Source organism: Medicago truncatula, chromosome 1, assembly GCF_003473485.1.
Source record: "Medicago truncatula cultivar Jemalong A17 chromosome 1, MtrunA17r5.0-ANR, whole genome shotgun sequence".
NCBI lineage: Eukaryota > Viridiplantae > Streptophyta > Magnoliopsida > Fabales > Fabaceae > Medicago > Medicago truncatula.
Window position 1 is genome coordinate 9,530,622 of NC_053042.1, and position 16,005 is coordinate 9,546,626.

General features: G+C 32.3%; 2 protein-coding genes and 1 long non-coding RNA gene across 5 annotated transcripts; 1 reads left to right on the top strand and 2 right to left on the bottom strand.

The window, feature by feature from the left end:
* Positions 1-60: 60 nt before the first annotated feature.
* LOC25482347 (rust resistance kinase Lr10) lies at positions 61-2,206 on the bottom strand. Its single transcript, XM_013610896.3, has 2 exons — positions 1,446-2,206; positions 61-1,355 (listed from the first exon to the last, which is right to left on the bottom strand). Exons 1-2 carry the CDS (start codon positions 2,053-2,055, stop codon positions 241-243), a joined length of 1,725 nt encoding a protein of 574 aa, XP_013466350.1. The 5' UTR covers positions 2,056-2,206; the 3' UTR covers positions 61-240.
* Positions 2,207-8,730: 6,524 nt separating this feature from the next.
* Positions 8,731-9,815, bottom strand: LOC112422101 (uncharacterized). The gene is made up of 2 exons (XR_003012497.1): positions 9,679-9,815; positions 8,731-9,443 (listed from the first exon to the last, which is right to left on the bottom strand). It is a non-coding gene; the product is annotated as an uncharacterized lncRNA (long non-coding RNA).
* LOC25482350 (uncharacterized) lies at positions 9,209-14,199 on the top strand. 3 transcript variants are annotated; one of them, XM_013610899.3, is made up of 3 exons: positions 9,209-10,066; positions 13,604-13,636; positions 14,090-14,199. In XM_013610899.3, exons 1-3 carry the CDS (start codon positions 9,235-9,237, stop codon positions 14,134-14,136), a joined length of 912 nt encoding a protein of 303 aa, XP_013466353.3. In that variant the 5' UTR covers positions 9,209-9,234; the 3' UTR covers positions 14,137-14,199. The 3 variants fall into 3 exon arrangements, with proteins under 3 accessions (XP_013466353.3, XP_039689626.1, XP_039689628.1); XM_039833692.1 differs by lacking the exon at positions 14,090-14,199 and having other exon boundaries at positions 13,604-13,715; XM_039833694.1 differs by lacking the exons at positions 13,604-13,636; positions 14,090-14,199 and adding an exon at positions 12,846-12,968.
* The last annotated feature ends 1,806 nt before the right edge of the window (positions 14,200-16,005 follow it).

A 16,005-nucleotide genomic window follows, 5' to 3' on the forward strand; every position in this document is an offset into this window, starting at 1 on the left:
CAAGAAAACAAGCAGGAAGAAAATTGATCTACATAGCATGTAGAAACTCGGGAAAACAAGGAGGAAGACATGAACACTATTTGCGTATTTATTGTATGTTTTAAGTACAAGTAGGTGCTCCTATTATGCTACACTATTGGAGACAAAAAAAGCAAACATATAAATGCTAATTGATCCGAACATGATTACATATCAATTATAATAACGAGAAAATCACAATATATCGCAGCCACTATATATTTAATCTAATTCTTGAATAACTTCTAGCTCGAAATTTATACGCTTTGTAACAGTACTAGCAGTTGAATTAGTTGAAGTTGTAGGCCCAAAAGGATTGCTGGGGACTTTTAACTTGTCTCCATCACCTTGTAGCATTTGTATCACAGTTTTCATGGATGGACGATGCATAGGTTGCCACTGGATGCACCGAAGTCCAACAATCGCCATTTTTTTTGGAATCCTGAAATCTCCCTCTTCGTCAATAGGGATTTGTATGTCTCCCCCTTCAAGCAAATCGTGGATCCAATCTGGATATAGAACTTGTAAATTTTCTTCACCTGTGGTTGTGTTTGTATTCTTTCTTCCTGCAACCATCTCCAACAACAACATACCATAACTATATATATCAGACTTATATGAGACATTCCCGAAGTTTCTAGAAAAAACTTCGGGTGCCATGTAGCCTAACGTTCCTTTGGCTGCGGTCATAGACACTGTACTTCGATTTTTCGAGCACATCTTAGCCAAACCGAAGTCTGTAATTTTGGGAGTGAAATTCTCATCTAACAAGACATTATGAGGATTGATGTCAAAGTGAAGAATTCTTTGATCACAACCTTGGTGAAGATACTCAATTCCATTGGCTATGCCTAGAGCAATTTGTTGCAGCGTGTCCCATCCAAGAAAAGCATCTTTGTTGTTTGGTGGAGAAAGAAATTTCTGCAAAGAACCACTTGGAAAAAGATCGTAGACTAAACCGCGGTAAAATCCATCAGCGCAGAAGCCAAGCAAACGGACAACATTAAGATGATGGATTTTTCCCATAGTTCCCACTTCATTTATGAACTCCTTACCATCTCCCTCAGTGTTATTGAGCATCTTAACGGCAACGAGAATTTGGCTTGACAATTTACCTTTGTAAACAGCTCCATGAGCTCCTTCTCCGATCTTATCCTTAAATTTGTTTGTAATTCTCTTTATGTCAGCATAGGAGAATCTGGTTGGCTTTAAAGCCTTATAATCCTTCAAAAAGTTTTCGATTCTTACATGATCTTCGCCTTTCATCTTGAAATAGCGATAAATTCGAACAATGGTGCCGAGAACAAGTAATAGCAAAGTTGAACCGATGATTCCACCTACAAATTAAACATTCAATATCCTAACTCATCGCAGTTATTTAATAAAAATGAAATTAAGGGACAGGAATAAAGATGCTTCACTCTCACCTGCAGAGAATAAAATTACTAATGTTGTCTTCTTTGATTTATGTTTACATTTCAAGCATCCTATGTCAAAATTTGTTCCTGACCATGTCAATAAGAGACGGTTGTCTTGAATGCTATATGCAGAAAATGGAGAAACACGGTCAAACAGTTTGGTGCAGTATACTAATACGTCAGATTCAACGATAGTTTCTTGATCTGAATCAACGACATAAATTGGGCAAGATATGATGTCTTGTGTTCCGTGATGTTGCATTAGATTACTGCTCCTGATCAGTTGTACTACTGAAGAACAATTGAAGAAACTAACATCGAATTGTCGAGGAAATTCATAGCTATGATAATCCTTAAAAGGAAAATTTGATGAAAAATTGCGGTCAAGTAAGAGTTGTGGAAGACAGTTTCCAGGATCAGATAGTTTTATTGTTCGCAATTCGTAATTAATGTCACTGATGTTGAATTTTATAGGGACTGGATAAGTAGGAATTTCAATAATCTTCATGTTATTATTTGTACAGTTGAGATTGAAGGGACATCGAATGGAAGCATCACTCTTACCATTTTGAAGGTTCATTAGCAGCATCAGCAGCAGTGATAGTATTGTGAGTGACATGTTCAAGAGAATCACACATCAAACTTGTTATAATTTCATATATGGCATAGCCAGCCCTCCGAAGATAATAGAAACGCAATTACCTCTATGCATTTAAAAATGAATAAAAATAGGTTGACACTGCAACACAACTTTCAGTTAACCAAATATATGGTATGTGTGACCATATTTTTTCAGTTGTCTGACCATATTTAAAAGCTGTAAAATGTGATCACACAACTAAAATGTATGTGACTACTATTTTTGCCACTTAGTTAACCAAATAAATATAATGATCACGCAACTAAAAAAAATATGGTCACAGAACCATATATTTGGTTAACTTAAATTAAATATTTATAAAGGGGTGTACACATAAAAATTTACAATAATGGTGCAAATTAAAATATAGATAGGTAAGAATCATTCAAAGTCCAAGTCCATCATGTGCATCGCAACGTCGCCTAAGGGGCAGAAAGAGACTAAAAATATACTATATAGAAAAAGAATCAAATCACTGAAGGTGAATGACTTACAAAAAATTATCAAGAAAGATATAGAGATCAATGATTTTGAGAAAGACACAGTTTTTGATAGGATATTATGACATGTTTAATTCATATAACCGGCCCCAATTAATATAATAAGACTTGGTCCTTGTAGTTTCTCAATTATTATCGATTTAGATATGTATTTGGTATATGTTGGAGATACTTGTTACACAATTTGTGTAGATTCTTTAAGGAGAGCTATTGATGAGAGATAATAAAGTATAGGATTAAATAAGTTTTTGGTTCAACTCATATTTCTTGAAAAAAAATTCAAAAAATGTTGGTTTGCGAAATATTTTATGTCATGATTTTTAGTTTCTTCTTTTAAATAAATTCATGTGTATCTTTTAAAATTTTGAATTATAGACTGGATCTTCGAATATCAACAACGTGAAGGTGAGCTATTCATTTTTATCTTTATGATAAATTAGAACAACACAATGTAGTTTCCTTGCACATTATATAAATGTTAATTATTATAAAATGTGTGAACCACTGCTTCATCAAATATGAACACCAAAAGGAAATTTCTACAATTTTCCTTCAACAATGTAGTTTGAGAGACCTCAACAATGTAGCTTTACCAAAGCGTTTTCAAATCCTACTATTTTTATTCGCAAAAGAACTTGCACGATGAAGAACTCTACTACGAAGTTTTCAAACTTCAGTACACATATAATTTTATGTACGTAAACACGCATTAGAGAATCATAATTGTTTTCAAATATGCTTTATACATTATTTTATTATCATCAAAACTTTACGGGCTTTGTTATATTAACCAATTTTGGTCTAACATTCTTCTCCATGAATGGAACACAAACTAATTCAACAATGATTGTTGTTGGATTTCCAATTCCAGTAGCACAAGATCTAGATAAGTATGATATGTCATAGCACTAAGCTGAGAAACAAGGTGATATGATGCTCAAGAAAGATGAGCATGTGACTTACTTGAAGGTAAAAAATGGCCTAAAATCTAAAAAGTGATTAGATTCGACACTACAAGAAATGTTGCATTTTACCACGGAATTATGCTAGGAGCATGAACTCCTGGCAAATTTGCCAGGAGCAATCCCACATAACCCCTGGCAAAATGAAAGGCCCCCCTTACTTTATAGCCTTTGCTCTTAACCTCACCCAAAAAGATACTTTCTCTGACCAAAACCCTTCCTCTTTCACCTGTAGAAAACCTATTCAGACTTCAGATCCACTACCACCACCACCAAACTACGGCTCAATACCACCACCACCACTCAACACCACCACCGAACCACCATCCCTCTTTCTCTCACATCGAACTCCCCAAAACCAGACACCATGTTCGTCTTCACTGCCTCACCAACCACCCTCCTCTCAGCCACCAACATCAAACCCTTCATCCTCGTCAAACTAACCCTTCGTCGTCATCATCAAATCCTTGAATTTTTTGGTATTCTGTTTGTGTTCTATATGGTTGAAGATGAATTGATGTTGTTCAAAACTAAATCACTAGGCAGATTTTATATGAAAGTATGATCTAATAAGATTCATTTTATTAAAAACATGTTGCTATTTGGAATATTGACGCAATGCCAACGTCTGATTGAACTAGTTATTCAAGGTTATATCGACTCCTTGTTTCTCTAAATTTCATTTTTCTATTCAAACTTAAAAAAGAATCAATTGTCACAACACTTGTTCATGTTAGTCTTTTTCATTTTTTGAAAGCAAGTGTTTGTGTTCCATTTATGATATGTTGTGGTTGGTGCATTGGTTCATCTTAGCGCTTCTTAAGTATTCTATTTTTGTTGATGTTTGAGTTGGTGTTATGTTGCAGAATTTTGCAGTTTAGTTTTGGCTTATCAGTACTACTGCGATTAGCTTCTTACTTTTCATTTTAAATTTTCATTACTGAAACATTGTGAATTGAGATATGCTACTAAAATGGTTGGTTTTTTTAATCTTTTTGAAGGGTCTGAGTTATCTGCACGCAGTCAGATATTTAGTTCACAGAGACATAAAGCCTGCTAATTTACTTGTAAATCTCAAAGGGGAGCCGAAAATTATTGATTTTGTTATTAGTGTTGGCTTAGAAAATTCAGTTGCAATGGTTAGTATATACTCTATCATTCATAGAATTGAAATTGCACTTAGGGAAAATTACTGATTTCTATCTATCTATCTATACACATTCACGAAATGGCCTTGAAAACTTGTTGCTATGTACATAACTAAACTTGTTGCTGACCTGAGATTCATATGAATTAGATATAGTATAATGCTACTGTACTGTGAATGATATTTTTGGTTGTTCCCGTATTTGTACGGGCGAATTCAATTTGTATGTGATGTTATTAGCTTTATATGCTTCGTACAGAAGAAACTAGGTGCCTGAGTAGAACCACTGATGAGCGATACACGCTGCTCAATCTGTTTGTTGGTTTGAATGGCATAATAGTTATTGGTATGTTCAAGTTGACATGCAGATTTCAAATTGAAACATTTTTTTTTGAAGAAAATTGAAACATTATAATGTTTAGTTATATCTGTTAATATAAACACACATGTGTCTCTCAAACTGTTGATATTTTTGAATGTTTGCAGGTGAATTGGAAACTAAGTGAGCATATTTTGATGTCATTATCATTACAAGACACATCAGTCAATATATGTATTGGAAGTCTATTTCATGAAATTGTAAGTGCGTTATGATATTCTTGAATATTAACTGTGTATGTTCAATATTATCAAGTGCTTGAGACTTATTGACAGTGAACTCCATTTATCACAAAATCACATTAAACCAATTGTATTGTTTGGCAAGTAATTTGTGGGTATTTTATATCTCTTTGAGTTGTGTTTTTACGCACGGGTAGACGAACTAGTTGTTGAGAATATATATGTTTCTTATCAATTTTTATCAATGTATTGTATTAATTTTGGGCCATAAAATGCTTACTATCTATCTAATAATCATTCCCTAAAAGAAATATCTATCTAATTAAAAAACAATTTTAAAATAGTTTTTAAAATTATTTTATTTATTAAATTTTAATATTTTGATTTTTTAAACAAATAAAAAACTTTTTTTTATTTAATCGTCTGCATTTTTCTAGGGGTTAACCCTTGGCAATGTTCCTGGCATGGTTAGAAAATGACATGACTGATGTGATGTTGACACAATCTGCAGAAGTCTGCAAATTTACCAGGAGCTAAAGCCCTGGCAACGTCATTTGCGATGAGCAGATTTGCTGGTGATTCTGCTCCTGACAAACGTTCATTTGCCAAGGCTTTTTGCATTTTGCCAGTGTTTCCGCCCCTGGAAAATGCAACATTTCTTGTAATGCAATGGGATCTTATCTCAAATTCATGTACATTAACCGTATATGAATATTGGTTATATCATTCAAATGGGTAAAATTCATAGGATAAAAGTACGGTGTCTTATAGAAAACTGACATGGATGGTATTATGAATATATTTAAAAGATGTGATTGTCTGTAGAAGGTTTCACGCAAAATGGTGATGCAAATCAACCTTACATCATCATAATGCATATGTCTAACGATTCCACTTCCTATTGTTGCATAATACGTGTTCTGACATATTGACTGTATATTTTTTTTTGGGTTAAATATGTTTTTGGTCCCTATAAATATGTCAACTTTTCGTTTTAGTCCCTCTAAAATTTTCCTTCAACTTTTAGTCCCTATAAAATTTACAATCACTACTTTTGATCCCTATTTTTAATTTAATTTTTGTATTTTTTAATGAAATTGTGCAGAAATGTGTCAAATATTCTAAAAACAATTCCTAAAAAAAATTAGATTTTTTTAACGAAACACAAATTAAATATGAATTTTTAACCATAAAAAATATATAAATTCATGTTTTGTTAAAAAATTCTTAATTTTTTTTGGAGTCATTCTTATAATATTTTGAATTTTTCTGTAAAATTTTATTAAATAATATGAATTCTACATATGAGTTTACTTTAAAAGAGGGACCAAAAGTGAAGATTGAAAACTTTATAGGGACTAAAAGTTGAAAGAAAATTTTAGAGAGACTAAAACGAAAAGTTGACATATTTATAGGGACCAAAAACATATTTAACTTTTTTTTAAGGGGAAAATGACTGTATATTTATATTTGACATGTACATAGAATTTCCTTAATCCAGATGATGCTTGAAAGGTATATATATTACGAAATTGATTTATGGATTAGAGTAAACTTCCTGAAGTTGAATTATTTGTTTTATTGTTGAAGTTTTAAGAAAACTTAGATTAATAAAAAGGAAATGTAAAATCTTGTACACACAAGGAAGTTAATGGGAGCATTTGTATTAATCTACCATAGTATGTGGAAGACAAACTCATTATCAAAAACAATTTACTTACACCTTTATAGGGATGGCAATGGGTAGGGTATTATAATACCTTTCCCCATACCCGCATATGTAAAAAATGTCCGTACCTAAGTCCGTATCCTCGTGGGCAACAACTTTAGTGTATTTTCCCATACCTTATGGGTATCTAAGTACTCATACCCGCACCCATTACTCGCACTTTAACTATGAAAAGACAATAAAATATATCACAATTGAAAATAAAATTATGGTCCCAGAATTTTCAAATCAACTCAGAAACTAGTACGAATCATAATATTTAGCTAAATAAAAAAAATCCAAAATATCCCTCGAAAGTAAATGTAAAAACATTCAAAATACATATAAAAAAGTGCATACTAAAATAAAAATCAAATTGGTTTAAGGTATGAAGGGAAGGATGAAACAGTTACTGTATTAGTTTTTAGGTTTAGGTATAGACATAAATAGCTAAATAAAATAAATAATTATGCACCAAAAATAAATAAAGTAATTTTTAAATTATATAAATATGTATATGCGGGTTGCGGGGCTGGGTAGTATAATACCCTTACCAACCCCCATACCCACTTAAATTTGCGAGTAATTACCCGGGCCCAGCCCATACCCATGAAAGTGGAGTTTTATCCTACCCATTGTGGATATTTGTTGCGGGTGCTCATCGGGTCTGGGTCCAATTGTTATCCCTACACCTTTAAGACATTATTAGACAATAGTCTCTTAATGAAAGTAAGTACCTAAATTGATTCTAGTATTTTGCACTAGAGAACTTACATAGATACAAACACAAATAAAATTATTTCGACACACATAACAATAAAGTAAGTTAAATGATGAATAAATTAGTCACATCATTAAATCAATTTATCTTTACAAAAAGCATTTGTGTGGGTGTGCTCAAACATTTTACATTTGTGTTTGTCTTTAAGTAAGTATTTTTCTTTGCACTAAATCATTATCAAAAATATCCTTGAATGTCTTAAAATACTAAGAATTATTTCTCAAACACGAATGAAATGATCATCGTAAAGAAGTTACAAGGATGACGACTTCCATATCGGTGTACAATATATCTAGAACTAATCTAGAATTAATATTATGATTTAGATATTAACTATATCAGTTGTAAAAGTACAAGCTTTAAATGGTCGTTATTTCCATTACAAAGATCAAATAAATGATTTGAAATGTTTAGCTCATAATTGAGTGGAAATATGTGTTTCTTGCGTTGCAGAAGTAAAAAGTATATATATAAAAAGTATTTGATCAATATATTTGAATCAAATTTAAGAAAATTATAAAATAAAAAGCAATCAATAATATTTCTACTCTACCCATTGTGGGTTTAAGCTTTTTCTTATAAAACCCCGTTTTTTTTTACTCTACCCATTGTGGACTTGCTTTTCTTATAAAAGAAAAAGCAATCAATAATTATTCTACTCTCATCTCTAAAAATTGCTCTACCTCTAATCAATAATTTTTGAGTCGGCCGCTAGAAAGGGAAATCTTTATTTTATTTTTTTTTAGGAATAAAGGGAAATCTTATTAACCTAATTATAATATAGAACGGGGTTTAGGGGGACGAAAGGTCACCCGTTGTAAGAATTAAATAAAAGTTTCACATGACCAGACACAACAAAAATTGTTTAATTGTCAAGACCGATTCTTTATTCATTCCATTCGACAATAAAAATTATATTTAAATTATAATTATATTTTTGAATTGGTCATATTATTTTTTCCTTCATTTGTGTTTAAACAGAAGAGTTCCAACTCTTTAATTTAAATAATCATTATTATATCGTGAAAGTCATTATCATATTTTATACAATCAAATAAACGGGCCAAAAACATACAATTAACAAGCTTGTTTCTTAATCAAAACTCTACGTCTAGTCTAATGATCAACTAATTCAAGGACTAAACTCATTGTCCACTAACCGAGAGTTTAATCAAACTAGAAGAGTAATGATACATAGACACTCTTTATTCTCATACACCCTTGTACATCCCATGCATTAGGAAGAGAGAAGAGGAGAGAAAAGAGAAAGTGTGTTTGTGCGGGGTCCACGTGACTACGTGTCAGATTTTTGTGTGGGTGTCAAAGGGTGTATTGCCACCTAAGGGTGTCTATGTATCATTACTCAAGTAGAAATAAAGTTTTAAATGGATTGATCTATCACAAAAGACTTTGACTCGGGCAAAGACAATTATATCCTTACATTCATGATCCTTCTGATATCATGATCCCTTGCAGAGAATAACCCTTCTCCTGCTCTAATGGAATCATCCGTATGCTTCCTCCAAACTACGGTTGTTATTTTGATATTAGTGTATCATCATCATCATCAAACATGTGAGGCTACCAATAGTAATAATAACCAAACAAATTGTCCACCTTCTTCATGTGGCAAACTCACAAACATAAAACATCCGTTTCGACTCAAGAATGATCCAACAACCTGTGGTGATCCGAGGTACGAGTTATCCTGCGTAAACAACATCACAACGTTAACTTTGCTTTCGGGTAACTACAATGTGAAGTCAATCAACTACGATAACTACACAATCAGACTAGTTGATCCTGGAATTCAAGAGGATGATTGCTTCTCCATTCCTCGTTATTTCTTAACCAAATCCAATTTCACAAGTTATTACAGTAATAGCAAACGCGAGGATCCATACGGATTTGATTATGCATCTTGGTTCGAATACATAACTTACTTGAACTGTAGCAAGCCAGTGAAGGACGATCCTGATTATGTGGACACAGCTCCGTGCAGAGTGAACTGGGACTCCAACTCCACTGATCATGTTTATGTGATCGCTCGGCGCATAAGTGCTCGAAAATTAAATATTGATTGCCACGTGAAGCTTGTTGCTATGTCAGCAGCTCCTGCTTTTATCTCTCGGAGTGATCAACACCATTTTTCTTACGCGGAAATTCACGGAATGCTAAGCTATGGATTTGAAATTTCGTGGATTACACGTGCTTGTGAAGATTTTTGTGACTTAAAACGACAAGACTGCTCCATGGATCGAATTAACACCGGACCTTTGATATGTCTAAGTCGTGTTTGCACTGCTCCATTCGGATACAACATCTTATGTGGTAAGTATAAGCAGCCTTCATCTTTTTAATTTCACAAATATAATAAATTATTTATAAATAAATGGGGCAAAAACAATCCACATGATTTTGATTAAAAACTCATTTTCTAATATTTTAAACTAATACTAGTTGTTGTGAATTCGAACAAAATCACACCAATGAAAAACAAAGATGTGTAGAGCAAAATGAAGTAGTAATTAATGGATAAAGTGTCTCCAAGCAACAATAACAAAACAGACATAAATATAAGTGTAGAAAACATCACAAGCATAATCAAAGCAAAAAAGATAAACAATGAAAGAAAGGAACAAACACACCAAGATTGTTGACCCAGTTCGGTCCAATATGACCTAATCTAGGGGAGAGAGCAGCTCTCCAATCCACTATGATGAAAGTATTACAAAAGAGTTATAAGAAATTAGCTTACAAGCTTACACAAGAACAAGACCTAATTTCTATCCATTTTGTGTCACTCACTCTCACAATGTGAATCTTAAGAGAAAACACAAAAGGAAGCTTTTTGATCCTTCAAATGGTGAAATCTCACTACCCAAGATGTTTACAATGTTTCCCAACCAAAGAGAACCTCACTACAAAGACATTCAACCCAAAAGTTACCTCCTTTGTAATCCAAGTTTCTCTCTCTAAAGCTCTCTCACAAAAATCTGCAAAGAAACACTTATATAGTACACAGTGACAGGCGAAATCGCGCCGCGTCTGTCAGAATCGTGCCACGATTCTAAACGTACGACCCAAGGTACAACGACCTTATCCACGAATCGCGCCACGCTAGTACTAAATCGCGCCGTGATTTGCCTTCAACAAAAACATCCATTCTACCAAGAGAAATCGCGTCACGGCTCCCAAAATCGCGCCACGATTTTAGCCTTTGTAAAATTAGAAATTTAAAGTCAATTTCAACACTAGTATTAAATAAAAGTTAATTTTATCAATTTCTTTCTAAATACTTTCTTCACAACTAACACCATTTGCTATATCCTATATTCCTCCAGCACATGTCAATATTTTTTCCTTTTAATTGCAATTTCAAATCATTTTTGTCCCAGTTGAATACACGAATGAAATTTGACAATAAAATTAGAAGCATGACAAGTATCAAGTCCACACTTAACAAACTATGTGTCGAGTTTATTAGGAGGCAAGTGAATGTAGTGGCCCCACGAATTAACCGAACTAGCTACTTCTTTATCTGGCTTTCGTATTTATGATGATGCACCATTTTATATAAATAATTTGATTACTAATGAAATGCTATAAGCATTTTTTTTATTTTTAAAATGGTACTGGGTCAATAAAAAATAAATAAACGGATGATCAGTCTAACAGAAACCAACCGACAAAATGGTTAGTTATTTAAAATAAAATAAAATAAAATACTCTTTAGTGTTTGGAAATTGCTCTTCTCTCAATGATTTTTGCTCTCTTCATCAAACACTCACAAATTATCTCTTCACAAATAATCACTTCAAATCCTAATCTCCACCACCACCTTTCATTCTTGATTACAAATTAAAAGGGTTCGCCGAAATCACTTCCAACACCCATCGCCTCATACACCGCCGAAATCAGCTCCGGCTCCACCCTCTCGTTTGGACCCCACAACTTCTTCCAAAGGTTTCGATGTGGGACTATATTAAAAGTCAAACTTGGTAGATTGATAGTTAATTATAGCATGTTTTAATTAAAGACGTAAGTGGTGGCAGGACAGATCCAGACTTTACGTACATGTAGAGCTAAAATTAAAATAAAAAACAATGCAAACTATTTTTTTTAGATAATAAGACGGTCATTTCGCCACTGATCACCAATTTTATTGCATAGGTTACTCTTCACAACTTTCATAGCTGAAAAAACACGTTTAACACTTGCAATTGCTACTAGCATGAGAAAAGCCAACTTCAAAACTTTATAAACCATAGCAAATGTGTTGCACTTATTTGTTTCCACAAGTTTTGCGCATAGATCTTAAAGCCCTTTCAACTTAGCAAATTTTGGGTTAGATCGAACATTTGTACCATAATTCTTAAGTTGACAGCGTAACACTACTTCCGGCACATCTATAAAATCATTTGGATAAAACTCAGTCATACTCAATAATTTGTTCACATCAAAAGCTGCAAATGATTTTGTGGGACTCAAACATGAAACACAGCGTAAAAGTTCAGTATTCTCTTCACCAAACCTAGCATTAAGATCATGCAACTACAAATCTAAAACACTAAACAAACAATCATTCTTAAAGTGATGCAAATTAGAAACACTAGAAGTTGAATAAAGTGTGAGTGAATGTTAGGCTTAAATGCTCTTTTGGTCCCTTAACTATTTAATTGGTATCGCTATGGTCCCTTAACTAAAAAAAAGATTGTTTGAGGATTTTAAGTTTTCTTTTAGTCTCGTTTTGGTCCCTTCTGTTAGGTTTCCGTTATGGTTTAAAAAAAAAAGTTAACTCCTGAACACGTGTCGCCTTCTCATTGGCTCTGAGTTTTTTTTTTGTACAAAAAAAATTATTTTTTTGTAAAAAAAAAAAAAAAAAACTTAGAACCAATGACAAGGTGACACGTGTCCACACTTAACGTTTTTTATTAAAACTAACGGAAACCTAACAGAAGGGACTAAAAAAAAAACTTAAAATCCTCGAACAATCTTTTTTTTAGTTAAGGGACCAAAGCGATACCAATTAAATAGTTAAGGGATCAAAAGAGCATTTAAGCCTGAATGTTATGTGTGCTGATGTGTTTTATCTATTAAAAAAAATTAGGGGAAAGCATGTGGAGCTACAGTCCCACATGCATCCACCCTTTAGTGGTGGTCGGAGAAGGGGATGCAATGTGGAAGGGCGAAGAGGAATAAAATTTGTGAGAAGTTGTTGATTTTGCTTCCTATAAATATGTCAGTTTTTCGTTTTAGTTTATATAAATATGTCAATTTTTCGTTTTAGTTTATATAAATATGTCAATTTTTCGTTTTAGTCCCTCTAAAAAATTTCTTCAACTTTTAGTCCTCAAAAGTTTTTCATTTTCACCTTTGGTTCCTCATTTAAAATAAATTCTAATGTAAAATTTTGAAGAAAAATTTATGGTATTATAAGAATCACTCTAAAAAAATTATATTTTTTTAACAAAACATGAATTAAATATGAATTTTATATTTTTAACAGTTAAAAATTCATATTTAATTATGTTTTGCTTAAAAAATTCTAATTTTTTTCTAAATATTTTTATAATATTCTATACATTTCTGTACAATTTCAATAAAAAATACAAAAACTAACTTAAAAATAAGGACTAAAAGTAGCGATTGAAAATTTTATGGGACTAAAAGTTGAAATTTTTTAGAGGAACTAAAATGAAAAGTTTAAATATTTATAAAGACTAAAAATATATTTAACCAAAAAAAGAAGTTCTTCTGACAAACTATCAAACATTTTTTATTAGAAAAAAGTGAACGCCAAAAAACTTGTTTTATTATATAAAAAAATGTAGAGCTAACCATATTTTTTTGCTTTCCCTTTTTTAGAACATATGTCAAGGCTGAACATCTTGATCGAAGGTAAGCAATTCTATCTTCTTCTTTTTTTACGAAAAGTAAGAAATCTTATTTGTAAGTAAATTTGTACTTTGTTATGTCTGGTTATCGACTGACCATTTTCTTTTTCTTTTGTATTTTTCTTGTATGACTGACTGTTTATAGGAGTGGTATTTTAGTACATCTTAAAAAATAAACAATAATATTTTTTCTTTTAATCAAAATTAAAACTTTATAAAAAATACCGTTTATAATTTTTAAATGTTAGTGCAATAAAAATAGCGGAAATATGGACACATGAATGCCCGTTATATAATAAATAGAAGTTAATTTTTTGTTAATTATCATGTTTTTCTTGTTGAGTTATATTTTTTTTTTATCAATAATTATTGCTTTGTATGTTATCTCTTCTAATAGTTTTTTTTTTTTTTTACCAAATCTCTTCTAATTGTTGACGTTGACTACAATTTGTTGTAGATATAACAATTGGCTTTTATAAAGGTAATATTTTATCTTTTTCTTAGAGGTATTTTATTATGTTCTGTTGTTTACGGTTATTTATTTACTACTATTTTTCATCTTTGATTAGTTGGTCGTAGTTAATAAGAAAAGAAGTCATTGAGCCTATCTCATTTGCCAGTGATTTTGCATAATATATTTAAATGTTGGAGTTTGAACTTTAAACATCCAATTTATATTCATCTTAAGAGATGAATTTTTAACTATTTGATTGTTTGACAAAAAGAGAAAAGAAAAAAAAAACGATTTCTCAAGTTGTTTGAAATAAGAAAATAAATCAAAGGTGACAATGTTTATGACTTTTTTTTTACGACTATAGTTATGATTGATCATAATTATTTTATGATTGATAAGTAAGAAGAGGGATCATTAGATTTATGCAGTTTGTTAGAATCTTCTTTATGAAAAAGCATCTTCGCAACCTATACACTTTTATTTGGATAAAAATGTCCAACTTTTTCTTTTTGAACAAAACGTCGTGCTAACCAGTGACTCAAGGACAGTAATTAAGAAAACAAAAAATTGTTCGCTCTGAAATTGAGCTTGGCCTCTCCTAAATAATTTATTTCTTAGTGGAGCTCATTAATTACTCACTTGAATCAAATTGCTTTGTTAAAATGAAATGAGTTTACTTTTCCTAGTACTATACTAAAAATAAATAAATAAATAAATAAAACTATTGATACCTGATTGACATGAAAGAAAAAGAAACAACTTAGAGGATTATAAAAACACGTTGAAACATCCCAATAAATTTAGTTCAATTAACAGAGACATTGTATTATTTATGCAGGGGTCGGGTTTAAACCCCAAATTCTCCAGCTATTCACATAAATAAATTTATGGTCAATAGACTATTAATTTGACCAAAATAAATAAATAAACACGTCAAAATTAAAGGGATTAAAATTGCAATTAAGTATACTGAATATAATTTACTTTCGCGGATACACCGTATTTCAGACAGGTATGTCAGTTGTCCGAATACTTTATATGCCTCATCTCGGCCCACCGCCTCGGCTATTTGGTCTTCTATCCTTCATGCTCAAGATGCCCTCAAAGATGGTTACAATTGGCGTGTCGGGTCGGGTCTTTGCTCCTTCTAGTCTTGTCCATGGAGCACTCTCGGATTTATGGGGAGCATACATTTTTTCATTGACATTCATGATCTTCATCTTACGGTGAGAGATGTAATATCATCTGGTAATCCTCATACAAATATTATCTACATCATTCTTCCTCCCCCTACAACAAACACCATAAACAACAATCATCTCAATTTCAATGCCTCCGTCGAATATGCTTTCATTTGGTCCAACAACAAGAACAACACCTACACCGCTAAAAGCGGTTATTCTTGGCTGCTCTCTCGTAAGGACCCAGTTACAATTTCTCATCCTCCTCCCTCTTGGTCTTGGGTTTGGAAGCTTCAGCTTCCTGAAAAAAAATCAAATTTCTTTTTGTTGGCATGCCATAACTCGGTGCCTACCTTATTCATGCTTAACCGTAGAAATATTGTTCCTTCTCATGTTTTCTCTCGGTGTGGTCTGCACGACGAATCTTTCCTCCATTGTGTGAGAGATTTCCATCACTCTAGAATCATTTGGTTACGACTCGGTTTTAATCATCCGGATTTTTTCACTAATTCGGTCTCTCATGATTGGCTTAAAAACAATTCAGTTGGCCCTTTATCTTTAATTTTTGCAGTTACTGTTTGGTGGGCTTGGAGAAATAGAAACATGGTGTGTTTTGGAGACGAGCATTGGAAGATTAATCATCTTGCATCCAACATTCACGATATGGTTGAATCTTTAAAGTCCTCTTACCCTTTATCTTCAAACGGTACTATGGAAGACAGATTTGTCAAGTGGAAT

Excerpts from the sequence above, each read along its gene's own strand:
- LOC25482347 (XM_013610896.3), bottom strand. The coding sequence starts at position 2,055 with ATGTCACTCACAATACTATCACTGCTGCTGATGCTGCTAATGAACCTT. Across the intron at positions 1,356-1,445 it reads AGTAATTTTATTCTCTGCAG|GTGGAATCATCGGTTCAACT; the intron begins GTGAGAGTGAAG and ends TTTAATTTGTAG.
- LOC25482350 (XM_039833692.1), top strand. The coding sequence starts at position 9,235 with ATGGAATCATCCGTATGCTTCCTCCAAACTACGGTTGTTATTTTGATA. Across the intron at positions 10,067-13,603 it reads CGGATACAACATCTTATGTG|AACATATGTCAAGGCTGAAC; the intron begins GTAAGTATAAGC and ends TCCCTTTTTTAG.